At 40.7% G+C, this 27,620-nt stretch overlaps 1 protein-coding gene across 2 annotated transcripts in view; it reads left to right on the top strand.

The window, feature by feature from the left end:
• casz1 (castor zinc finger 1) overlaps positions 1-27,620 on the top strand; it is a 264,622-nt gene that overhangs the window by 151,084 nt on the left and 85,918 nt on the right. The window contains exon 1 of one of the 2 annotated variants that reach the window (XM_082962091.1): positions 20,718-21,120. The exons of the other annotated variant lie outside the window; for it this stretch is intronic. Within the exon in view, the coding sequence (XP_082818217.1) occupies positions 21,072-21,120 (49 nt within the window). The 5' untranslated portion in view covers positions 20,718-21,071. Of the gene's footprint in view, positions 1-20,717; positions 21,121-27,620 lie in introns of those variants that run through there. 2 annotated transcript variants of the gene reach the window in all.

The raw sequence follows: 27,620 nt of genomic DNA, 5'->3' as shown, positions 1-27,620 counted from the left end.
TCTGCGTAGTAATGACATAACAGATGCCATATGCAGTTGTGTCCTCTTATGAAGACTGACATGTTATGACACATGTTATGTTATGGCATTGCTATGACACAAACCATTGTTTAGGTTCATTAATTGTCCACTAGCTAAACATCTTACCTGGATAACAGTTTGTGTCATTGCTAAAAGTTGACATAAGATGCAAAGACTCTTTAGGATAGAAGGGCATTACTAAGAGTTTGTTATGTGAACTACATTATGAATGTTCATGAAACAACATTTACATAACAAACATTCAAAGTATGCAGTATGTCTCTTGTCACTTGCAAGGTTGGTTGTCATAATGACAATAGTTTTTGTTTGCCTTGTTTTGGGGGTTTTAGTGGTAAATTGTAACTAAGCATACGATAATATTAAATGCAGGTTACCTACTTAAGGACTTCATAAGACATTCATATCCATACCTACCGCATTCATAGCAGTACATAAGCATTTCGTACAACTTATCACAGCAACTGTAAGTTGATGTTGCCATTAGTTTTTGTGGTTGTTGAATATACTGCTTATGAATGTGATATGTGCAGGTTATGAATGTTTTATGTAGCCCTTATGTCAAGTGTTACTCCATAATATCCCAGACATCATTTTCTAATGGTTCCATTGAATGTCATTCACTAATTACTAGTAATTATTCCAACCATTAGATGCAGAAGGGTAAATACAGATGACTTTTGCCACCATTAGTAGTCATTATGTCGTTATAAACCTTTGAGTCAATTTACAACCTTTTAACCAAGAAATAAGAGCCACAGTATTAAATAGTTGTTCCTTGTTCCTTGAACTTGTACACCATTGTCAGAAACTCACAATACTATCTAACCAATAAAAAAACGAGCTTGTACAAGTTGATTGTTAATGATTGTTAATGACGTTAATGACTTGTGACTTGTAGAAACTGGGTTGCTTTTTTTTCTGAAACAAAACCTTCTGTGCTAATGATGTTAGCTGGTAGAGCACAATGCTGATGTAGGAGTCTGTCATGAGGATGCACACAACAGCCCTTGCCCCTGGCTTCCTAGTCAAGAGGGATCTGTACATTCAGAAGTGACACCGTGGGCTGTCTCATGTCAAAGTGAGGACCCTTAATGTCACCGGGGGGTGGCATGCCTGTGAATTAAGACGGGGCTGCACCACACTTCTTTGTCTTGGTGGCGTCAGTCAAAGATCGGAGGGAATAGACACTCTCGGCGTCAATCAGGGCCCAACTAAGTCTCCAGATTGATGTTACTTTAATTAATCCATATTAATGGATGCACCAACTAGAGGCATTATAATTGTAACTTCTAGGACTATATATATATAACACCTTCATAACCACTGCGTACACATTCATGAAGTCTTACAGTGCCTTGAAGCATAGCCTACGAGAACCTTGTGGAATCTTTCAACTTCCAGGATATACTAGGTGTAAAGTGAATGTTAGTAACACAGGTTGAGACTAGGACAAGCCATAGTGTCTTTCAATTTACGGGAATGTTAGTAGTAGGGCTGTCAAACGATGAAAAAATGTTGACCCAAATTTAAGATGTTTCAAATAAAAAACACATCACATTGGGTTGTAGGATATATATATATATATATGTGTGTGTATATTTTGATTATTGGGGAAGAAAATAGAAAATAAACTCTATTCTGAGACAATAACAACAGATCAGCCAGGTCTGAGATCATTTAAAATATAATAGAGCTATTATATCTAGCCTAGGCTACTTATCCATTTTCTTCAACATGAATTAGTCACAAGCTGCAACTAGAATTGGGATCATTTGCATAAATATTTTGACCTGATAACTACAACAAAAACAGTAGCTAAATGGAATGGATGTCCTCTTCTGATTAAAATGATTGTGGGAAATTAGAGTTTAAACTAGAGGCATTCAGCCATGGCATTTTAAACATTCGTTTGCTTAGATAACTAGCTAAAGTTAGCATAACTAACTAGCTACTTCTGTGCAAATTAAATGTTTGCTGTTATCTAAAGAAATGCCTGGGAATGTGTCCATGGTTGAACTTTCTGTAAGTTTTCCTTCAAAAGTGTTGCTCAAAACTGCGCGCATAGTGGATGTTTTAGCACCACAGTGAGACAGACCGCTCTACAGCTGCTGTCTTTTGGGAAGCTTTTTTCTTAATTTCTCTGCCGATTTGGAAAGGTTGATTAGCCTGGGAGACTGTAATATGAAGGGGAGGATGATTTCCTTCTCTCCAATACGCAGGGTGCTTTGGGAGGCCCAGTGAAGCAAGTGTGTGCCAACTACAGCAGCCCTCGCATCCTGACCCAACTCTCCCCTCGCCTTCAACCTGAATAGCTGGAGTATAGTTAGCTTAATTGGGTTTTGATATATTTAATTCAGCTAATCAGAATGCCCAACTGGCTCCAACATCGGGCCTGCATGCCTTTCCCCCCTTCCACAAAGCTCCCAGAGAACTGGGGTAGAGGAGAAGACTCCCAGACTGGGTTCCCCCTCTCTCTTAAACAGTGGGAGGAAAATTAAACTGGCAAATTTGTTTTCATTGGTTCTGGGGCTTCGTTTGGGGAGTCAGAGGCTTTTAATTGTGCTCGCTGTGAAGAATTTTGTAGGGCTGCTTACCAACAACAAAACTGCCGGCTCCCTTTTCTCTCCTCTTTGCCGTTCTTGAACGCTCAGGCTCTCAAAAAGGAGTGTGCAAGTTTGTTAGTGAAAGGCTTGACGTGCCGAAAATGTGGCTTTCTTTTGCATTGTGCAGGCACAGCTCTCCTTTAAGGTGTATTCCTTTATGTTACATTTCTTAACAGAAGCATAAGGGGTAAAGTATTGTGATTTAGAACATTGTAATAGTGTTGGGATTAGTTGTATGGTTAATAACAACATCCCTCTCAAATGGTGGACTTTTTTTTGTCTTTAGATACTGGTCATTGAAGGTTATTGTGTATTAGAGTCATGATTCTACAAAAACATCTGTGGCTTATTTGTTTGCCTAGTCATGAACTGGAGTAGCTAAATAAACTCCATCGTCCTGCAGGAGGACCATACCATTTGTCTCTTAGAGACAGAGAAAAAGTCGATGTAATATCTCAACGATAACAACAACAAAAAGAAGCCGCCGCCCCCTCATTTTCCTATTTTCTCTCTCTCTTCCATTTTTTGGCCTTTTGAATTTTTCCAGTGTGTCAAAACAAGCAAAGGCTACATGGAAACGGCAGCCTTGTGTAAATATTTATGATGTAACATCTCCATGTGAATAGACTTTCCTCCGAATCCATCCATCATTATGGGCACGTCATGAAAGCCCACCTCCCGGTGGCGGCTCAGGGCCTTAGGAAGCCTCAGACAGGAGCGGCGTGTCCCCCTCTCGTTCAAAGTATTTGTTTTTCTTTTGACTGGGGGCCGCCCAGCTGTGAGGGCATTTCATGTGTCGGCCCCTCCGCTTTCATTCAGCCTCGACTTCAAAGCCCATTTTGGCCCATTGTTTCTGTGACGTGGCTGGCGGCCCCGAGAAATGCCCAAACAGAAAAATGTGATGTAGGTCAAATTACAGCAGTTGTGCCTCTGAAAAAGTGAAATATCTTATGGTCCGAATGTAAAGCCCTGGTTACCGCGTAACCCTGGTTACCGCGTAGCCCTGGCTTTTGTGTTTCGATGTCCACCTCCTCACTTGCACACACCAAGTCTGAATTCTGGAGTTGTTGTTTGTGGAAAAGAGCTGAAAGCATTGTGTAGAACTGACATCTAAACAACCGTTTTAATCCCAGGTCTTTATGAATCATTTTAGTGCCGTGTCTATGATAGAACAACACCAACCAGACACAATGCTTTTCCTCCAAATTCACTCTTTCCTTGTAACATTTGGAACACCGACAGACTTAAGTTGGAAAGGTGGTGCAAATGTAGGAAATTGTCTTCTCCTTTGCCAGTTACTCAAGTAGACACTGAGTGAATTCTAAACGTTGTTGCAACAGGTCAATTAGTAGTGGAAAACCTATTAAGGGAGGATATTGTTCTTAGTACTGTACTTTGAGGTCTTTCGCTTCTGTTTGGGCCTTTGAGTTGTGTAATTGTATGGAGATATGGCACATTGTCTTGATGTTGTTAGAAATGAGAGGGAAAAGTATTCTGCGGTCTTTTTTCCCCCAAGCCACAAACCGCTGAGTATGTTTATTTTTCTATATGTGTGTGTGGTGTGTGGTGTGGGGTGTGTGGTGTGTGTGTGTGTGGGGTGTGTGTGGTGTGTGTGTGTGTGTGTGTGTGTGTGTGTGTTGTGTGTGTGTGTGTGTGTGTGTGTGGTGTGTGTGTGAGGTGTGTGTGTGGCTATTATCGTGATGTTGTTGTCCTGTTCCGTACTTGATTACCAAGGTTTTAGGCTTTTCATCTTGCATAACTTATCTGCAAAAAAATTGGTGTGGCAAATGTTAGTGAAGTATTGCCAACCCAGCCTCTAATAATACTAACATTAGCCACAGAGAATGTGATTAATACATCAGCACTCTGACAGACTGAGCCACAGTCTGGAAAAGGTAATATGGATTATTACAACGGTTGCAGAGCTCAATGCCGCCATCCAAGTCTATCCATTTATCTGCAATGATGAGACTCCTTTGTGTTGTGTAGGATTGTAACATCTATTTAAATAACAAAAGATATCATTCACGTGCACAGTTGTAGACCCCAACTGTTGTTTAATATTCAATCCACGCAACAATACACACACAAAAAGGAAGATTTGAGCAAAAACTTGACTTGGAAAGTCCATAGAACATCCACAGCATTATACATTTTCATTATTAATTGAGAGCCATGCTTCCAGCATTGGATCCATTTTCCCGAGCTTAGTGTGTCCGATTACCTTCAAAGACAAGTGTTGTTCCTTTATTGTTAAAGGTACATTTGTCAAATGCTAAATGACGCAATTCACAATTTTTGTGTGTGTTTGTGCGCGCGTGTGTGTGTGTGTGGTTGCGCATGATGGTGGTGTGTGTGTTTGTTGCACTCAGTTGGCTTTGAAGGGTACACAGAGTAAATGCTATTTTTCTCTCTTTTTGAGTGCCTCTTTTCTCAGCGGATCCATTCAAGCTTTCAATACCTTTTCTCCACCCTTTTTCCCCTGTCTCTTTTTTCAGCGAGCAGGAGGGTTTTACTTTACTCCTTTGTCATCCTAATTGATTGCATTAACCTTTTGAGTATTGAATTTCCTGTGCATCACGCCGAGCACAATGTGGAATATTATCATAATCCCTCCAAGTAATGGACACAGGGCAATCAACAATGCTTTGGGAAACGTACATCTTTGAAAGATGGAGCATCATATTATTTTCAATCAAAAGGGGCTAGCTGCACAGGCCTGGCAGGCGTTGGGAAACTTTGACAATGTCTTAAGTGGGGAGGGTTTCATCTTTGAAGCACACGTTTGCCACTTTGAACCTTCGCTCTCTTCACTGTCTTTGGAAATGGTTAGCTTAACTGTGTGAAAGTGTCCCTTTTAATCCTTTCATCTCGATGAAAAGAACGTACCTGTATAAGCCTATCTAACAAGGCTGCGGCCGTAATAATATCAGCCATGCATGATTTGTCTAGTCGTGTCTTCTATTTTTCAATTACTGTAGAAAGGATGCTTTTGGTACAGATGCTGATATCTATGGTGTTGGAATGTAATTGCCTCAATATTGGCGTGTCATAAACAAAATGCATTAATAGATCGTCATTTTGGAAACGATATGAACAAGTGAAAACTCTTACCTCCTGTTATTGAAATGTATTGTGAAGTTTAAGTTGTTACGTTGTATTTGAGAACCAATTGTTATGAGCTAGAATAAGGAGATTGTTTGGTAACACTTTATTTGATGGGTACCTGCATAAGGACTTCATAACACATTAATAACGCATACTTGTCTAAAGAAGCCCTTATAAAGGTACCCTTCAAATAAAGTGTTACCGATTATTGAAAGTGGCAAATGATTATAAAAGAGGAACTATATAGCACTTAAATCCTATGACAAAACCCTGCTTTACTGCACCACAATATATATCAATTATAGATCCTCCTCACCTGAAGTCACTTCTGTGAATTTTCCTCCTCTGGCTGAAGTGGCTTTAGAGACAGGAATAGCCCTTGATTTACTTTGCTATTGCTGGGTCACGTCATTTAATCTCTTTACCCACTTTAGATGAGCCTTTTTTTGGTTGAGGAGGGCATGTACATGGATTTGCCTGCTTTTAAAAATACTCTTTGCAGGAGTCAGAAATATTTGTAACGTTTCTTGAGTGTTGTCCTGTAACCCTACGGCATGATGTCACAAACACTGTTGGTCCAACAATAGTTGTTCTGTTGCATGTTTCAGTCAATTTGTGTCATACTGGATACCCTCATGTCTGGGTTTTCTCTAGGGCATGTCTGACAGAAACAGAAAGGGAACACTTTACATGAAGAGTATCCACACATTCATAACCCATACGTAACACATAAGCAATACGCATGTACTGTGGCTCAGTTGGTAGAGCATGGTGTTTGCAACGCCAGCATGGTGTGTGCAACGCCAGGGTTGTGGGTTCGATTCCCACGGGGGGCCAGTACAAAAAAAAAATGTATGCATTCACTACTGTAAGTTGCTCTGGATAAGAGTGTCTGCTAAATGACAAAAATGTAATGTAAAATGCATGTCTAAAATACAAATGTATCATTGCAGTAGGCACTACTGTGACATAACAAATACATGACATTGACATAAGCAGGTATTACATTATTATGCACTTCTTATTAATGGGTTATGAATGTGTTATGAAGTCCTCATGCTGGTACCCTTCAAATAAAGTGTCACCAATTAAACACTTAACTCAAAGCCTACAGACAAAAAGCCTACACAAATCTGTCATAAGAACAAAAGCTGTAGGTCGTTACGGTTCGACCATATACTTCTCATGCCTTCAGCACTTACACTCTTGTAAAGATGCATACAATGGTTAGAAGCACAACTAAATCAGATGTTTATAATGTCATGCTTCATAAGTGTTAACGTCATAGGTCATAAGCATAATCATGATGCCGTTCTTATGACCGCCTTATGAAGCTTAATGTCAGTAATGTCATTGAGCTTAAATGGAAGTGTCACGGAAATTACACAGATCAACCTTGAGCCTAAGTATGCCTAACTATTAGAGGCAGTGGACGTTTGTAAAAAAAAAACATGACGACCAACTGTGCCAGTTTTAAGTGACACCTGATCGGTCACAAGTTCATTGCAGCACAATAATAGCTACACCGCAACCACATGAAATAAGTTGGAGATCCCAAACGTAGTGTACTGAGCAGAATTCAACAACATGCTCAATATAGCCACAGCAACAACAAAAACGTAGGAGTTCTAGCAAACACCAGGCAGTGGGTTTGGATTAGCAAGGATAAAAGTCCCAGCTTTGTTTGGGCCTTTATTGGTGGAATAAAAATGGTCTTTTCAACAAAAACCCTGTGCATATTTGCAATGCTTGTTGGATTGCAGGGTTGTTGAATTTCCGAACCTGACAAAAGAGGCTGTCTGTATATGGCGCTGTCCTACACTAAAGCCACCTGGCTTTTTTAACAGTCTCTTTTGTGTTTCACTGTAAACACCAGTATAAAGGCATTCAAGTAATTGATTGTTAAGCAACAGATAGAATCTGTGTTATCATGTTTCCCTAGCAACAACATCTATTGTCTGGGTCTGCTTAGATGAATTGAAGCAAAACACTCCTTAATTCATATCAACTCTATTATATATATTTTTCAGCCAGGGAAAGAAAAAAAATCAATTGAAAGAGGCCTTTATGTACAGACAGATGCTGTTTTTTGATCAATAATTGTTTTAAACTGGGATGGAGTGTTTTGGTTTGATGTTGTCTGGTTAGTTATTCAAACATATCATGTCCTCTAGTGCTCAGGAGGCCTTATGTAAAAAAAAAAAAAAAAGATATATTTTTTTCAAATATAGAAATTTCACCTTTTAGGCCTAGCGTTTGGCACATCACCTGTCCCTTATTGATCAAAACAGAATGGTGTGATTGAGTGGGTCAAAAGATAGGTCAAGGTCAGTGAATGACGCAAAGCCCTCACCCTGTCCATCTTTTGTATTCCATCAAGCTTCGCTGATATTCCACTGGGGAAACGGTTTGCCCTAGGCATATGGAAACTAAAGGCCTTAAAAATGAATGCACCCATTAGTTAAATGAAAGCGCCCATTGAGTTGCCGAATATTGACATATCCTCGTAATTCTCTGAATGTCATGGACGATGATCAACCATTTGATCAATATATGCTTCAATGTAAGCAAGTGAAGTCTCAAGGCATACTAGGTAGTCGATACGATGAGGATGAAAACGCTTGACACAAGGTCAAGCTCTGTTTACCTGTCTCAAAAGAGAAGTGGCCAGTGTCCTCACAGATTATTCACGGCCAGATGAACAAACCACACAACACATCCAGGACCATCATCACCATAGACCTAAAGTTGTCAATTTAGTGCATATGTAGGGGCCTTTCAGGACCCAGCTGCATGCAGTTTGTTTGGCTGTGTGATGGGTTACCAGACAGGGCTTAGTAAAATATCTACTTTTGAAAGTCTACGTAGTGAGTACATTAGAGGATCCTACTTCATTACTAGAGTCTTGGTAGGACGACAGGCACTTTCGACATTAATATCTGTTATCCTCTGAGAAATTGCGTCAAACGAAGCTGCAGTGGATTGGCTTTCGTGGACGCAGCCATCGTGTCAAACATGCCTCAGCAGGGGATTCTGAGTTCTGTGGCTACATACTGTACCCTAGAACTGCTGCTAAAGACATCTCTCTCTCAGGGTCTCAGTTTCAGCCCTAGATTTGGGTGCCGGCAGAGCTGGGAGCTGGGATTTTTGACATTTATTTACGCGACTGGCAATCGGTGTCCTGTTTCTTGGCTCCTGTGACTTAGCCAGCTGTCACTTATCAGTGTACACCAAGTTCAAGCTTCCCAACTGGCACCCTATTCCCTACTTAGTGCACTACTTTTGACCAAAAGCCTATAGGACTCCAGTTATCCGGTGGTAAACCAATGTAAGGGATGATTCTGCATGTCCAGTACATGTTTGGTAAATATAGCTAGCGCATTGCAAATGGAGCTGGCTTGAAAATGGTCCCTCCCAATCATTTCCCTACCCTGGAACTTGTTGCGTTAAGGCACATGTGTCAAACTCATTCCACGGACGGCCGATGTCTGCAGGTTTTCGCTCCTCCCTTGTACTTGATTGATGAATTAATGTCACTGGTTAGTAAGGAACTTCCCTCACCTGGTTGTCTAGGTCTTAACTGAAAGTTAGGACCAAAAACCAGCAGTCTGGTTTTTAACTAAGCTCTCTGTGGAATGAGTTTGACACCCCTGCGTTAAGGCCTGAAACTGACACTTTGGTTGTCACTCTCGTCCTCTCTCATTTTCTTCTTTCCCTCTGACATTAGCTCTCTGTCTCTCTCTGTCTCTGTCTCTCTCTGTCTCTTTCTCTCTCTGTCTCTTTCTCTCTCTCTGTCCTATTCACAGACAGATATAGAAACAATCCTTATTGATCTAATCTGGTTACGGCCTGCTATTTTCAACAGTTCCATCGAAAAACTCCCGTCCTCCCCCTCTCTCTTGCTCTCTCCATCTCCCTCCCTCCTTCCCTCCCTCTCTACCCCCCATCTGCCCTGACCTACATGGCAGTCACATGGCCCCGGCTCCCTGGCTCGGCATTTTATGGAAAATCTGCAGGAGAGATAAAGCCACAGGGTTATAAGTGTTATCCCTGCCTGTCCTTTGAGGAGGGCTAAAGACTGAATGAGGTGTTATTCTACCAATGCTGTTGGACACACACAGGCAGTAAAGAGGATATCTCTCTCTCTCCCTCCTTCCCTCTGTCTCTCTCCTCCCCCCTCTCCCTCTCCTCAGTTTGATTGGATTTAGTGGAGTGCCACCGCTGTGACTTTGGGGGATTTATCTTTCCTTGTTGCTGTCGTCTGCAGCCTGGCTCGTGTTATTTACTTAACTTGTCTAGAAATGGACCCCCGATCTGGAGCTTACCCCGAAGCGAGCGAGTGAGTGAGAGAGAGGGCGAGTGAGCAGCTTGCACTAGTTAAGATGTGCCAGGCCCTTGCTGTATGCTTGCTTGCCCCCTCGTTCGTCTAGCTCTCTCGTCGCTGCTGAGGGGTTAGTTTTGCGCTGTGACCGAGTCCCCTTCACACTGTCGCCTGCCTGGACATTTTCTGCTGCCCTTGCTATTCAGCCAATTACACCAAAAGAGCTTTAGCGATTTTTACCCCCCCACCTGGTCGTGGGTTTATTTATTTATTTCACAGACGAATGTAAAGCATCTCTGAAGGTTAAAAAAAATGCTGAATTTCATAGTGCTTATAATGTCAACTTTTTTATCGGGATGAGCTAATCAATAGATGTCAAGCCTGCCTTGCGCAAAACAAATGCCCACACAGTAGATAAGACCTAATAGGCCTCTTTGCCTTTTACGCTTCAATGTTGACCCATTCTTAATGTCAATATCAATTAGTCGAAAACAGAAGGAATTCCGTGAAAGTAAATAAGCATGGCGAAACCGCCCCATCGTTAGAGGATAACATATCACTTTCACTCTAATACAAGTAAGAGTGTTCCAAATAAGCAGTGTGCAGAATCCCCGCTTGGTGTGCTGTGGGTCAACGCTATAACATATTTGAGCCTTTATTGAAGCTTTATTAGTCCATTTTGGGTTTTATATTCTCTTTTGTGAAGGCAACAGTTATGTCCCAAATTGCACTCTGTTCTCTATACAGTGCACTACTTAGGGAATAGGGTGCCGTTAGGGACGCAGACAACAAGGAAGTTAAAGAGCTGCAGTTGACCAGATAAGAGAGACAGGCTCCAGGATGATACAATCCTTGTCTGTTGATTGAATAAATGGTCAATGACCCTGGTTTATCTTGAGTTAGGAGCACATGTTAACTGCCCCAATTTAGATGAGAATGTAATTTTACAACGAGAGTATTCCCAATAATACAACTTAAATAGCAAATCCTACCATGAAAACCATTTAAAAGTAGGAATAGAGAAGGTCAGGTCAAAGTGAGTGGAATTAAGTCAAATAAGTCTTATTAAACACAGGTTAAGGTAAAGAACTGTGAGTATCTTACTGTTTTATGGAGCTGTGTTAGTCCCCTCTCTATGCTGAGAGGTAATAGTCTCTGTCTGTCTGTAAGCCCTGACATTAATCTGGTCTGTCCCTCACTGTCTGCTTCAGTCACGTTACGGTCTGTCCCTCAGTGTCTGCTTCAGTCGCATTACATATTTAATAGTTGGTTTAGAAGGACGCTCGCCTGCGGGTAGGAAGTATATTACCTCTTAAAAAGCTGAGCTGCCATGTTAACAGTGCCATTTTACAGACTCACAGAGGCCTCCTTTTCATTTAGAATACTGGTCTTTCCTGTTCTTGTCATGTGTTTGGTACCTTCTTAGAAACGGATGGCTTGTTGAAGCTAGGACGGGGAAGCTAGAACTCAGTCATATACAGTGCATAAAGTACATGACCTAGTGTATGTGAAAACCTGGGATAACTATCAATAGAATGTTGAATGTAGTCAAGACCTCCAAAGCAGATGAGGAATGTATTCATAGCATTCTGCCATCTTGCATTCTGGTGCTAAAGTGCCCAGAGCAGCTATCTTCTGAAATATTCGATTAGCAGCTTTGCTCCATTTGTCATGACGTCTTTGAGAAGAAATGTGTCTAATGATCGGTTTTAGCTCCATAGTGAGCAGGGTATTAGAGGCGACTTGCCCCTGGGTTGATATTCAACCCCATGGGTCAAAAAAAAAACATAAACTAAAGTTGTTTTTACGTCTCTCGTAAAGAAAACCAAGAGTTACCCAAATTATAATTGTGTTTAAAAGAATTGACACACCACAAAAGCACAGTGTGCCAAAACAAGAAAGCAACTGAAGAAAGGGCTTTTCTACCAGTGTCAACTGAACCACGCCTAACAGTGGGAACGGAAAGCAAAAGTGCTTCATGTGACAAAATCAAGACAAAAACACTCCAAGGGGAGGTTAGAATTAGGATCCTAAAAGATTTATGCCACCATTTTATTTATAATTTGTTTTCTTTACCTTATTCGAATTGAAGACTTGAAACTGAATATTTGATGAGCACAGCCCAGAACTAAGGATGTTGTGTTGGAAAGGCGAAAAAACAAAGAGGAGCAACAACAAAGAAGTGTATTTTGAAAAGTTGTTACTAGAGAAAACACCCGGACCGGCTAGCGCTTCACAAATGGCTCGTTAATTACGTTTGGGGCGTTAGCTATCCGCAGGTTTGCGTTGAGCCCTGGTGAGGCTAGCCTGCGCCTTCCCGTATGCACTGCTCTCAGTGCTGGGCACAGAACACCATCTGCATTTCGCTGTTAACGCGCCTTCACATCGAGGGAGGATTAGGAGGAAAATCCCCAGGTTTTTTTCAACCGGTTGACAAATATCAGATTTGTCTCAAAAAAATTAGCTCCATCCATATCTCCGACCATATGACACACATAAAAGATTATCTCTAATACCCGGCCAGCTTGAGTATGGAAAAAGCAGATTAAAGTTTCAGTTTGGTCATATTTACAGATCCACTTCGAGCGTTTGGCTGCCTGCGAGCCACGCCAGACAGACCTCTTCAAAAGGAGCGAACCCCTCTGTACCTCTCTGAAACTAGACATTTGTTTCTAAACAATTAGAAGTCGTATTTATCTAATACATCACCGCCCAATCCAGTCTGAAGGTTGTCTTTCTCTTTTGGGCCTTTTAAACAAACAAAGTCAGCCATTAAAGAGCCTTAAAGTGAATAACAGCAGCAGGTGTCTTTTCAGACAGAGCTTTGTAGTGTTTGCAGGGCATGCTGAGCTGTTGTTTTAGCCGCCCATTGGTGAAGGAGAAAGGGGTGGCTGGGAAATGGGCCTAGTGGTGACCTGAGACCATAGCTGGTGCTGTCCTTATTATCATCATGAATTTGCTCTGCCGTAATTCCTAGTTTGTCCTATTCTATGCGTATTTGACAAAAAGTTTTAATTTACTTAAACACAACCTACTTGCATGATCTCTTTCATCTCTGGATGTAGACTACTCTCTGCATACTGAACATTTCCATTGGTCAGTGAATGCCTTTGAAAGGAAGTTTTCCCGACAAAAATGATCTACTTGAGCTTCAAGGGGGTCAGCTCTATGGCCAGTGAAAGGTCTTCTTGCGTGGCCACAGATGAAGCGTTATTCCCATCGCGATGAATCAGGGGATTTAAACATATGAGGACAGTGTTCCTTAAGCCCTGTCCATTATCAAATCCATAATCGGCATCTGCTACCGGTGAGAGAGAAAGGACCTTACAGGCCTAAGGTCTACCTGTATCACTGATGCGGCTGCAGGCTCCCTGCTTCTGCTTTAAGACCACTGGCCCACCCAGATGTTGCCTTATGAGTGCAGGAGCCCCATAAATGAAATTAAGGTGTCAATTAGTAAATTACGGCGTAATAACTCAGAGGGCAGACATTTAGAGACAGAGAGCACCTCGACTAAGTTCATTTCCTTCGGCCCAGGAGCTTCGAGTTTGGCACACGTCACTCTCCACCCCAGACTCGCTGAACAAGGGCCCCAGCGCTCTTCCCCTAATTTTATTTTCCCCTGGATATCTTTTTTTGATCAGCAATTTCCTTCTGTGGGTTTGTTTTTCGAATGCGAGGGATGCACTTTTTCTCTCCCCAATTTGGCTTGGGAGAATTTTATAATTTAGTAATTAAAATCTTTGTTAGGCTTTAGAAATTGCGGCTAATTGAATTTAATGGGAAGATGAATTTCAATTTTATTTGATTAGCAGGACCCCTGGCATAGGTATTTATGGAAAAAACTCTACAAAAATATGCTGTGTGGGCTAAAATGGCATAATAGAATTACGGATAATCGGATTTCTCCGTCATGAATTTCGCTCTAATTTTCCATTAGATAGCTGGTTTACAAATATTTGCTCATCTGCGATGGGAAAGGCTATCTGTCTAAAATGATTATGGACCGAGCCTTCAGAAATATGTCCCTTTTTTTCCCTTCCCTTTTTTCCTTCCCTTTTAAAAACCAGATTGCGAGGGATCAAAATTAGGAAGATTGCATTATGGATGTCTGCATCCGGGACAGAACTGCGGAAGATATGATGATTAAAGGCAGGGGATGAAAGCACTGTTTTGAAAAATGTATTGACAGTAAAACACATTTTATCCACATAATCTCTGCTCTCAGTAATATCATTTAGCACTGTATTATACAAGACAAAATATCTTATGCTGACAAACATACAGTACCTCATACCAGCTTGTGAAAGGGGACATTTTAATATATCCAGACAAGGATTTACCATATCAAATGAATATCAATACTCAATCATAATTATGAAGGCCAAATCCACATAAATTAGTGACACATATCATCAAGATGTTGATCATTAAGACTTTGGCGCATAGCCGTCACCAGTATGCTAGGTATGCCAAAGTTTAATATTCAGCACCTTCTCTGCGCAAAAATAAATATATAATGCTATATAAACAGACGTGAGAGGGAATAATATCCAACATCACAGACTCCCTAGAACAACACAAGGGCAAATGCTTTTGTCAAAGCCCGCTTGAAGCCTGAATTGAGCTTTGGCACATTCAATTTCCTGCCAATTTTATAAACTTGTGACAGTGAGTGTCAGAATAAACAATCCTTGATTATCCGTTAAAAAACACAAACTCTTCGAATTTGTCTTACTCTGGGAAAAAAGTTAAGGACACCATCCCTCTGTAACCAACACCTTCCGCCCATACCCTTGGCCATGTATCCTCCACTAGCCAACCTCTTAGCACAGTCTACCCCCCCCCACACACACACACACTCCCCCCTCCTCACATTAGCTCACTCACTCTTTGCCCTGAACTGCCAGAGACAGCAAGAGGGGTTCAAAAACACAATCTAACTCTCGGCAAAGGTCAGATTTCTCACTCGGCATGTCCCTGAGCTTTGGGCACAAAAGCCCCTGAATTCACATCTTTCAACTGGGCCCTGGCTTTTGTCCTAGTGGAATGGAGGCCTGCGAGTGGGCCCTGCACCAGACCAGCCCCTCCTGGAGTGCGCAGTCAGGGGCGACCAAACGTCTGGCGCAGCGGCCCTTTGACTGATGTTCCCCTGCCATGTCACACCCCCACACACCCCTCCCTACCACCACACCTCATCCTCAACACTCTCCAGCATGCCCCATACAATACTCGGAGACCACATCAAACGAACGGCCCCCTCAGTTCTTATTGAAAAATAATGGTATCGCGCCCAAATATGGCAGCTAGAGTCCCAAGTGCCTGCAATGCCCATCCTCCCTTTTGCAGGGTTTAACTTTTTTTTTACATTACAGAACTGCTGCACTTCACAGTACAAGGTAGAATGTGTTGTTTCAATCCCATGTCCAGTTAATGCTTGTTGTGTTATTTGTATGTGCTGCACCAGTCGGGGGGCTCCCGAGTGGCGCAGCGGTCTAAGGCACTCCATCTCAGTGCTGGTTCGATCCCGGGCTGTATCACAACCGGCCTGTGATCAGGAGTCCTATAGGGCGGCGCACAATTGGCCCAGCGTCGTCCGGGTTAGGGGAAACCGGGGTAGGCGGTCATTGTAAATGAGATTTTGTTCTTAAATGTCTTGCCTAGTTAAATAAAGGTTAAATAAAATTCAAAATACAAAAGTCAGACAGATTTATGCTCGAATATCAATCAGCATTATAACCACCCGTGCTCTGTAAACAGATGATGATGTCAGGATATTTTCGAATTCTGAGGCAATGTGTGAGGCAATGCACTGTACTGGACAATTCATTTTTGTTGCACGGCTCTAAGTTCAATGTGGGACTGTCTTGAAATTGCATAAATCATTGGTACTGTAGTTTACTTTACTGTTATTGTTATGAGTGGGGAATTTGGGTCTTAGGCCTGCCTTAACTACAGATTGAACAAGTTATACATGTACCTATAATTTCCCATAGTGCATTATATGACTTGTTATAAGCATTCATAGCTGCTCAATGTTATTTATATCCTTTACATAATGGCTATAAATCCATTCAGAATGAAATAGACACACAGGAGATTTATGCATGTATAAATTTGCATTATCAAACTTGCCATTCATAACCACTAATCGCTCCTTATTATAGTCCACCCTAAGTACATTTAGAAATGCTTATAATACAGTTATAATGATAATGCATCACACACAGGTTGTTCAAAGTAGTGATGGGAAGTTCGGCTCTTTTTACTGACTCTGATCTTTTCAACTTGTTCAGTCAAAATAACTCAACTTTCTACTGATTTCGTTCATTTGAGTCAGTAATGCAAGAGAGCACAATGAACTGAAAACTCAAAATATTCATGATTCTACAAGCCTCTCGTTCATATGTCGTTCACTATAAGGAGCTTATTGAAGCTGTCATTTGTGACTGAGACTTGTTAAAGTGGGCTTTAAACAATCTACATTTGGTGATTGCTAGGCATATGAATACGATTATTTCTTGGTACATTTGAAACAATGTCTAGTTGTGGCCGCAACCGGACTAGATCGTAAACGACTCTTGGTGGAATGCATTGCTTGACTGCTGTGAGGGTGATAAAGCACAAAATCGTTCACGAATTGCAGCACCCCAAATGATTCCTTTTCAAGTTTGAGTTTGTTGAGCAGAGGCTGTGTATGTTTTGCTTTTACAAAAGCATTGTCCATCATAACATTCAGTTATCAATTGATTGTATTCATTCTTGCACCATCCGATCAATTAACAGCTCTAAACATGTATTTTTCTTCTCTATGCTGCGTGCAACGTGATCTATTTTGCCTGCACGCATACTGTATATGACAAACAGTTGTTGTTTGGAGCACGTCTCCGGACGAGCATGTATTAATCCTGCTGTGTAGAATTCATTGTGGCCAGCTGGTCAAATGAACTACAAATGTACTAGTCACTCAAAAAACTGACTCTCTCGAGTCAGTAAAAAGAGTTGTTCAAGAAGAATGAATGCTTCACAAACTACACATCACTAGTTCATAGAAAGTGCCTACACTCTGTAACCAACTATACTGAACAAAAATATAAATGCAACACGTAAAGAAAAAATGGTTAAGATAAAATGTTAGCAAACACAAGAGTCCTGATGGATAAACAGAGAGAAAAATACTGTGATAGAAATGACAAAATAAACAAGAAATAAACAAACCTGTAAAATAATACAGTAGGCTTATCAGATTTACCAAATCATGTTTTCCCATGTTTCGTGAGCTGAAATAAAAGATCCCAAAAAATGTCCATATGCAAAATGCTTATTTCCCTCAAATTTTGTGCACATATCCCTGTTAGTGAGCCTTTCTCCTTTGCCAAGATAATCCATCCACCTGACAGGTGTGGCTTATCAAGAAGCTGATTAAACTGCATGATCATTACACAGGTGTACCTTGTGCTGGGGACAATAAAAGGCCGCTCTAAAATGTGACGTTTTGTCACACAACACAATGCCACAGATGACTCAAGTTTTGAGGTAGCTTGCAATTGGCATGCTGACTGCAGGAATGTCCACCAGAGTTGTTGCCAGATAATTGAATGTTCATTTCTCTACCACAACAATTTGGCAGTACATCCAACCGACCTCACAACCACAGACCACGTGTAACCACGCCAGCCCAGGACCTCCACATTTGGTGTCTTAACCTCCAGTCTGAGACCAGCCTTCCGGACAGCTGATAAAACTGTGGGTTTGCACAACCTAATAATTTTTGCCCAAACTGTCAGAAACAATCTCAGGGAAGCTCATCTGCGTGCTCGTCGTCCTCGTTGACCTGACTGCAGTTTGACGTCGTTACTGACTTCAGTGGGCAAATGCTCACCTTCGATGGCCAATGGCACGCTGGAGAAGTGTGCTCTTCACGAATGAAACCCGGTTTCAGCTGTATCGGGCAGATGACATGGTGTCGTGTGGGCGAGCGGTTTGTTGATGTCAACATTGTGAACAGAGTGCCCCGTGGTGGTGGTGGGATTATGGTATGGGCAGGCATAAGCTTCGGACAATGACACAATTTCATTTTATCGATGGCAATTTGAATACACAGAGATACCGTGATGAGATCCTGAGGCCTATTGTCGGGCCATTCATTCGCCGCCATCACCTCATGTTTCAGCATGATAATGCATGGCCCCATGTCACAAGGATCTGTACACAATTCCTGCAAATTGAAAATATCCTAGTTCTTCCATGGCCTGCATACTCACCAGACATGTCAGCCCATTGAGAATGTTTGGGATGCTCTGGATCAACGTGTACGACAGTTCCTGCCAATATCCAGAAACTTTTTTGTTCATTGTAGTTATCACAGCTTATTGTGAAAATTACTTATTCAAAATTCGTGTTACACAATTTTCTTCATAATGCATTTTTGTACATTACACAATTTTCGTACAAATTCCAATTTGTTGTGGCTAACATTAGCTAGGTGGCTAACGTGGCTAAGGGGTTAGGGTTAGAGATTAGGGTTAGGGTTAGTTAACGTGCTAGTTAAGTAGTTAAAGGGTTAAGGTTAGGGTTAGCTAACATGCTAGCTAAGTAGTTAGAATGTAGTTGCAAAGTTCCTAATTAACGATGTGATTGAAATGCACTGTATACAAAATCTTGTACTGTACATTAAAACATTTCCCAAAAATTATTTGTGTCTATTTCGCAATCTATGATAATGAGTTGCTGTAACAAGTCATGCTTGCTATTGGCATTCATAACAGCTCATGGCTCCTTATTATAGTCCTATGTAAATATATGCATGCTTATAATGCATTCAAAATGCATCACACAGGTTGTTCATAGAAAGTTATTCTACTTACCCTCTCTACATTGTTTAAACAGTGTTACACATATATAGCCTCTACTTGTATACACAGCATATCACTTATAACTGGTCGTAAGCAAGTATATTCACATTAATTAAGCAGTATTGCTAAGCTTTAGACCAAAGTTTGCTTTGCTAATGCTCCACATGAAGATCACATCTCACCAACTCCAGTTAATCCTCAAAAGAAATCAATTGGTATACTATACATTCATATGCCATAATCTTTTTCCTGTACCATTAGGCCGTTCTGAGAAAGAAATTCACTGAAGACCCTTAGAAACCTGAAAACATGTTGCTTGTGGTTGCAGTTCAGCTTCACCTAAAACAATATTAGTCAATGAATTTTTATCTAATGTCTACTCTAAAATTGCTGTGGATTTAGTGTTTACCTAAGGTAGTGAATGTATTTTAATGGCAGGATCAGGGTGTAGGCCTTTGATTCGATTCCTTGTAAGGACATTTTCCCCTTTAAGTGCTGTATTAAGGAGGAGACATTTTTCCATTATTTACTAGGATGACTCATCGTAATTACAGAATCAACCAAAACCTGTTTTATGTACACACTTTGGACTTTGCTGCCAGCAATCAGGAACTGAAGCCTTGACTCATATCATAGAATTATGTTTTTTTTATAACCATAGACAAGTATATTTCCCCTTTTTCAAAAACATTGAACGCTAGTGTTATTCTTTCAAACGCTTTCTTTGTTATAAAAATTGTTGTTACTTATTCGTCATTGAATTTGTTTCTGTCAGAAACCACACTAATGTCTCAATGTTGCCTTGGTTCATTTCTAGTAAGTTTGAATGATCTTATACTATGTGTATGACATGTGAATATTTTATATAATACACTGGTAATATTGAACATTATGTTCAGAATGTCCAGAGGCAAACTTTGCATGCCACTGCGGAAGAAACTGCCAGGCAAATAAGCTAGGGGTTTGTCTTATAAAGTATTGATTGTCACCTGGTAACGGCTGTCGTTTATAATTTCACCTGAAATTACAATGAAAACTGATAGCTTATCAGATGTAGGGAAGGAAAGAGGTAGAGAGAGTGAGAAAGGTGAGAGGGAGAGAGAATGAAAGAGAGAATGAAAAGAAAGAAAAAATAAGAGTGAGAGAAAAGAGAGAGAGAACGAGAATGAATTAAAGAAAGACTGCTGAAAAAGAGGCACTTTTGTTTGTTGGGGTGGTTGGGAGAACTATTGAATGTACCTGTACATTTCTAAACCAACAGTGCTAGATAAAGTTTCATAACATATGTGAATCTGGTCAGTACTCTTGTTTTCTTCCCGTAAGGGACTTCAGTCAATGTGATATATTTCTAACAGTCTTCAAGAAATGTTGTGTTCATAATCCCCAGTTGCAATGCACATTTTATTTTTCCACAAATTCCACTTTTTAATTGTTATACCATAAAATATATAGGTATCATGCAAAACATTGGTTTATTATAGTACTACAACCTGAATAATATCAATAAAATTAACTGATAAAATGTTTAAAAAAATAATAATCTTAGTCTACCTTTGAAAACCATAAAAAGTCAAGTTTCTGAGCAATATCCTAAAAGTGTGTAATATTCTATATGAACCATTATTTCCCCCTAAACCTCTTTTTAATGTTGCTGCCTTCCTCATTTGAATAGAGCCAGGCAAGGCTCCACCCCAAGAGAGTTGAAAGGCTAGTAGACCACAAAGATGGAAAGGGCCAGCCCACTGAGGGGAGGAAAAAAACTGCTCGGCTTCCTGCTCTGCCGTAATTTCCTAGCCTATTCAGACAACATCACCAACAGCTTGGTGTGTGTGTGTATGGGAGCGAACCAGAGGGAGAGAGCGAGCGCACGAGAGGGAGCAAGCAAGCAAGCAAGGGGAAGGCTCTATATTCTTTCACCCACCCACCCATCAAACTACAGAGAGGAGGGGCCAGACCCCAGCTGCCAATCAAATTCACTCGTGGCAGCCGGCATTATCTCAGCAACAAACTATTGACAGATTACATGTCAAGGAGTTTAGTGCATGATTGAAGGAAGCCTTTTTATCTAGTTACTTTTCCGCTCTGCTTCCCCCTTCACCAACCAACCATTCTAATGATTTTCTAACAGAGTTTAGTAATATTATGAAAGTTACATGTCTGAGAGGATTTAACTTCGACTTCCCTGAATATGGTGAGTACTCTTCTTCTTCTTCTCTACTATCTTGGTCAGATGTTTATTAGTTGACAGTTAAAGGTGTGCCTTTATCACTGACTAAATATACCGAGAGGGGGGAAGTTGTCCAATATTAAACTACACATGCTGTGTAGATATATACCCGAGTGTACACCCTTATTTATAGCTCTTTGACAGTGCCCAATGGTGGTTGCAATATCAAAATATGATCTCTGAGTTCACGAGCACACATTAGTGTACTCATAACACTGTGTAGCACATTCAAGTGGGGAAAAAAAGTTAGCTGAGCCAGTTTCATTTTCTCCTGTAAGAGTCAAAGTGTATATCTGTGCTCTGAAGTGAACCAGCAAACACACTGCAAGGCATTTTCACTTCATTTTCTCTTTTATAATGTTTGGTTCCTTTATTTGGTTTTAGGATTTTTGAGTAGATGAATACGCTCCATACTGTAGAAATACAGACTGGGTTCACCCTCGTAGGTATGTAAAAATGGCATTCGGGTGTATTGAATGGCCTAAGGGCTTGTTGCCAAGGGGACAAATCAAACAAACTGTTGTGTTCCTTATGTTGTCACACATGTAAAGGGAGCACAGCAACAACTGCTATCCCTTTCTTTGGTTGCTCCATTCATTTTGAATTGAGTTTAGGCATACATAACTAAAACAGGAGACAACACAGAATATATACACATACACAGTACCATATATACAATGATTTATCAAATGATGTGTATGTCTTAAATATTCTAGGAGTGTTCAATATTCATATGGCGTGAAATATCTGATCCAGAATTTGCTCGACCACAGCTTGTGCTGTAGCATTTCATGGTGTCATTCTCCCCCATGCTTTTTTTTGGACTAACCTGTTTAAAAATTCCTATTGATACATTTCTTACTTAGACTTTGCTATTCTAATCTGGGATACTTTTAAAGTCAGTTAACAGATTAAATGAAGCCTCGTCATATTCTTCAATATCCACGAATTTGGCTCATCGTATAGCTGTGTACTGTATGTTTGTGTGTTTGTTTATTGCGCATGTGTGTTTTTGTTCTCTCTGTATCTGAGTGTGTGAGTGTTTTTCCTATGCGTAATTTAATTATTTTTACCATTGATACATATGACTGTGTTACTTTTCTGTGAGTCATTCTGGACTCACATTGGCTGTAACCTAACTTATTTCTGTTTCACGTAATTAATTTAAACAAACACTGAAGATAGCAATAAACATAGTAAATTCCTGTTTATAAGTTCCTGAAATCACTATTTTGGTGAAAGATTGTTCATCATTTTGAAAGCAGCCTTTTGTATGGCTAGAAATGACAGAACATTGCTGAGAAAATGTGGTTGATGAAATTGTTTGATATATTTTTTCTCTTTCAATTCATATAAACTTAACTGAATTATGCATTTTTACTACCGTTTATTTAAAGTACTTTTTGCTTTAACTAAGCAATGTCCTTTTCCTGTATCATATTCGATACCTTACCTTCGAATAAGAATTCATTTTCTCTCTCTCTACTGCACCTGTCCTTATATGTTGGAGGGTCCTACACAGTTTCATTCAACATTAAAATAACATGTTTGAGGTAGAAGCAAAGGATGCCAATACTTGATAATACAATTCTTTTGAAGTGTGGCGTTCAGTGACAATCAACTTGTAGACCATTTTGCCGACAAACTCGCACAAACAGACCTAAGGGCTTGGCTGTTATCTCGATGTTACCTTGGTTGTCCTGAATTATAGTTTTGAAACTACCAGTAAACAAGTATAACCCTCGATCCACCCAGACACACCCTAATTTCAAACTTTTCACTCAGCTCAGAAAGTTTTTTTTTTTTTACTTGTTTATGAGTCATAATAGCGATTGCCTTCTCCCTCAGTGAGTTATCTGATTAACCCTTGGTGGGCCTTTCTCCACCTTTTACGGCCCTCTACAAAAAAAAGGGTGAAATGATGGGGGAAAACAAGACCCGAGGTCTTGCAGCCTTCCATAACCTTTTATCACAATTTAGCCATAACCCGAATCAATTTGATGTCTTAAGCAATAAAAAATGCTGTTGCTGTCCTGATTCTCCGGCTCCTCGGATGACAGTAAATTTACATTTTTTAATTAAACTAGCTGGAATTTTTATGAGGGGGCTGGGTTATGCTAATGAGAATGTTGTGTACCACAGATTAACAGAGTTTTGAAATAAATTTAGCAGGGCGACGTTTGGAGGGGAGGGGGGGTGGAATGCAAGCCATTGTCTTTAACCCCTTTTATGCCGATTTCTTCTGGGGGACTCTGGGTATTCTGTGGAGCCCTGTCAGGCAAGAGTGCATTTTAGCAATGAGGTGATTAGTATCGCCATGTCAACCGAGGCAAAACATTAGAATTCCCAATATATTATTTACATCTTGCTGAAAACAACACATAAAGGTGTGCTTTTCTTATCACTGACATATATCGGAATATGTCATTGTGATGACTGACTGTTTGTAAATGACAATGAAATTCTGTATTTTCAAGCACAACAAAAGTTCATACTTCAGTACATTTTTAACAACAGTGTTATGCAAAACTGTGAACAATTTAAGACGTATATTCACTAGGCTATTTATCAACTTAATTGGTTCACAATTACATTTTCTAAATATATTTAAATGTTTCACTAATTTCCACATTGTAGTTTTGACAAAGGTAACTTTCATATCAATTCGTTCATTTTCATTTCAAATCAAAACACACATGTACGAACAATTATTGGAGCATTGTAAAAAAAAAAGTACAAAAAAAAAGTGTCATAGTTAATCACAATGTATATGTTTGTGTAGTTTTATGGTCCTCTCTGAGTGAGTGTGTGATTGATGTTATGTGAAGCTGTGTGTGTTATACCAGGCTTTAGAACAGCTAGAGGGAGAGGGAGCACAGGCACTAGAGAGAGAGAGAGAGAGAGAGAGAGAGCGAGAGAGAGAGAGAGAGAGAGGGACAGCTGAGTCCTGCCTGAGCATGTCCCCCGTCATCAGACACAAGCCACCCTACACCATAATTACCTTAGTCCCCCCCTAATACCCAATTCGCACCAACTCCCCTTTTTTGTACCAGCAGACAGGGAGAAACATCCGAGATCAAACGCTCAAATGCTTAAATCAAGTCCAGATGCACATGGACGTCCATACATCTCCCGGGCAGCAGTAGGCAGGCAAAGCGTTCAGGGGGGGCTACTTGATATGGGCCAGGAGCAGGGGCAAGTGGCATGGCCGCCCCCTTTCTTCACTCCTGTGCACTCATGCAGTGGCCAGCACCTAATTAAAACCTCAAAGCTCCCCGTCACCAATCTGGAGTAATGGCCTTATTAATACTCGGAGAGGAAGTACTCCAGAATAATAAACAGGTTGCACCTTTAGGCCTTCGTTATGTCTTTATTATCCTCAAATCCACCAGGGCAATTTAAAATAAAATAAAACAAATATTACAAAAAACTTATTTGTCCCAGCTAAAGAAAAAAAAAAGTTTAGATTTAAAAAAAATATATTATTATTATTATTTTGTATTCTATTATTTCAGTACAAGTGTAATTTAAAATATGTTTCTTTTGTGTCTTGAGTGTCTCATACGTTTACAAAATATGTTGAATTTGCCTGAAAAAATATGACATTTGATAAATCGACATCTTTATATTTCTCAGATTTGTGTGTAGGCTGAGTTGTATTATCTTCTATAACCCCATGAAATAAAATACGAGGAGGATATCATCTCAACTTGTTCATCTGAAGCCCCAATGTGCAATGTCATGTATTCACATGTGCAGAGTCAATAGAGAGGCTTCTCTCTATGGCTTTTATGCTGCGCCGTTTCATTCACAATTTTACATATGAAATTATAATTTCATGCAAAGTATGGGAGAAGAATCATCTGGGCTCGTTGATATGCCATATAAGAGAGAAAAGGAGGAGAAATGTGGAGACAATTAGCAGTGTGAAAGACTATGCTGCGTTTGTCTGAAAAGCACAGGCTCCACTGGCCTCGAATGAATTTGCATGCTTCGCTTATCGAAGCACACTTATTAGGCCCGTCTGAAAGAGAGATTAAGCCGGCACAAAACACGTTGACTAATCCTTTTAAATATGGCAGGGGGGTCTCGAAGGTGTGAACCACCCCTTATGCAGGTTAGGGTGGCCAGGATGGGTATGGTATGTGACAGTGTGCGAGTAGCATGGAGGACCTGGGACAGAAACGTTGGGTTAACTGTTTAATGATAGGGACAGTGATTGGCATAGATAAACTATCAGCATTTCATCTCTCTGGAGAGTATCTCAACCTTCTCATCTCTGGGACAAATACAGGGGAAGGGTCAGCGGGGTTGAGACAACAAAGAAAGCACTTTGGGTGGTCGTAAAATCACATTTTGTCATGTTACCGTAACATCAGTTGTAGTTTAGTTGTAGTTTCAGTGGGGTTAGGGTTATGAGGTGTTGTTTTGAATTTGTCTTTGCCATCTTGAATTTGTCCTCTCCTTCCATTTCAGTATAACTTTTTGATAGGGAAAAGAGAGAGAGAAAAAGAAACAAACATGTACGTCTCTTGTCTGTCACCTTCGTGTTTGCACTGCCGAGCTCCAGAGCCAATACCCCTGTCCTCTTTGGTAATTGACTGCAAACAAGGACGCTGGTGGCTTTCAGACAACCGCCCCCAGTCCCCTCCCTCCCTGCACCTCGTGTCCCCAGCTCACCGCGTCCCCAACCCACCACCCCTCAACCCCAGGTTCCCCTGATTCGTCCTGTTTTTTTATTTTGACATTCTATTCACTTGGGTCAGTAGAAGGCAGCACCAGCAATAATTACTGTCTGTACATGATAAATCTAAAGCACAGCTGTTCAATTTTGTCATTTCTGAGAGAGAGAGAGAGAGAGAGAGAGAGAGAGAGAGAGAGAGAGAGAGAGAGAGAGAGAGAGAGAGAGAGAGAGAGAGAGAGAGAGAGAGAGAGAGAGAGAGAGAGAGAGAGAGAGAGAGAGAGAGAGAGAGAGAGAGAGAGAGAGAGAGAGAGAGAGAGAGAGAGAGAGAAAACAGGGGGCTCAAGAGTTTGCAGTTTGCCTGATTTATTTTTTATTTTTTACTCTGTAACTTGATCGGATTACATGGTTCTAGGGCCCACACCTGTTAAGAGGCTGTTAGCGGAACAGTTGGCAGTCCTATGCCCAGAACATTTTTTTTCTATTTTTTAATGCTTGTTTTTTTCTGAGACCCCTTTTGGGGATTTCTCACTCTATGTATGACATAAGTTCTATCCTTTGGGGGGGGGGGCTCTGGCCTCAGTACAGGTTAATGAGGGGAGCGCATGGTGTGTGAGGCTGCGTCTATAGTCATGTGTGCTTGTGAGAGAGAGAGGCCAGGTCATCTGACATCTTTCCCCCTCCCTCTCCTGAGACATGTTGTCTGCCATCAGTTTTGCTTCACTCCCAGACCTCAGTCAGTCTGGAGCCGGCCACGAACGATGTCCACACACACACAAGTAATGCGGCAGCAAGTGAGGAAATAATTGGATTTGCTTTGTTCTGCCGCAAAAGGATGGGGGACAGGTGTTGTCACTGTGTTAAAATGGTTTCGGTTAAACCAGACAAAAAAGAAGAGGTTTGGTTGAGAACATTTGTTCCGTTTGTTTAAAACAAACCTCAATACTGGCTAAATGAGGCAATTCATATGACACCAATTGAACATCTGAAATGCAGATACACCTAAAAAGAAAACAAGTTTATTTGATAGTTGTTCATGCTTTAAAGCAGTTTGTGGAGTTTCTGCAGCTTATGTGTGAAGTTCAAAATGAGATTACATTTGTAGGTTGTTTTTCTGTCTTACTGTGACGTCTCACAATTACCTTATTTGGCAATCAGCAGTAACACAGCTCTTCAGCTTAGTCGCTGTATGTGGAAAACATACAGCGAATGCTAGATATTCCCTAGCTGTGAATAGGACATTATTGGACAACATGATACGACTTGAGAAGACTATGAAATATTTCTCACCGTGCCTCATAAACGTCACGTTTTCGCCCCCACATGTTATTGACACACAGCAGTTGCCACAACTGCACATTGCCTCAATGACTCCCAAAGTAAAAAAATTAAAATAAATAAGAAACACAAGCAAAGTTAATAACTATCATATAGTAACTTTTTAATTGGCCTGATACATAATAGTGATACGACAATAAAAAAAGGAGCTTTTATCTTTCTCATCTGCTCTGTGCCCAAAGTGTCATGTCTAGAACCGTACCAGCTGATCTTCAGAGTAACATAACCAGTAAGGGCTTATTGTTTTAACAATATTGGAGGCCCCCTCTCATGCCCCTCACCCACGTTCCCTCTGTTCTCTCCCCTCTCCCTTGATTCATTTCACCGACTGTCCTCGGCTGCTGGAAAATGGCGTTAATTTTTTTATTACCTGTTTGACTCTCCAGCCTTATTACTGGAGCCCCTTAATGTTCTCCGTAACCGTGGAAACCAGATGAATAAATGT

The sequence above is a fragment of the Salmo salar genome, chromosome 15, assembly GCF_965601325.2.
Source record: "Salmo salar chromosome 15, fSalSal1, whole genome shotgun sequence".
Lineage (NCBI taxonomy): Eukaryota > Metazoa > Chordata > Actinopteri > Salmoniformes > Salmonidae > Salmo > Salmo salar.
The sequence above is the reverse complement of the archived record's forward strand: the minus strand, read 5'-3'. Positions and strand labels throughout refer to the sequence as shown.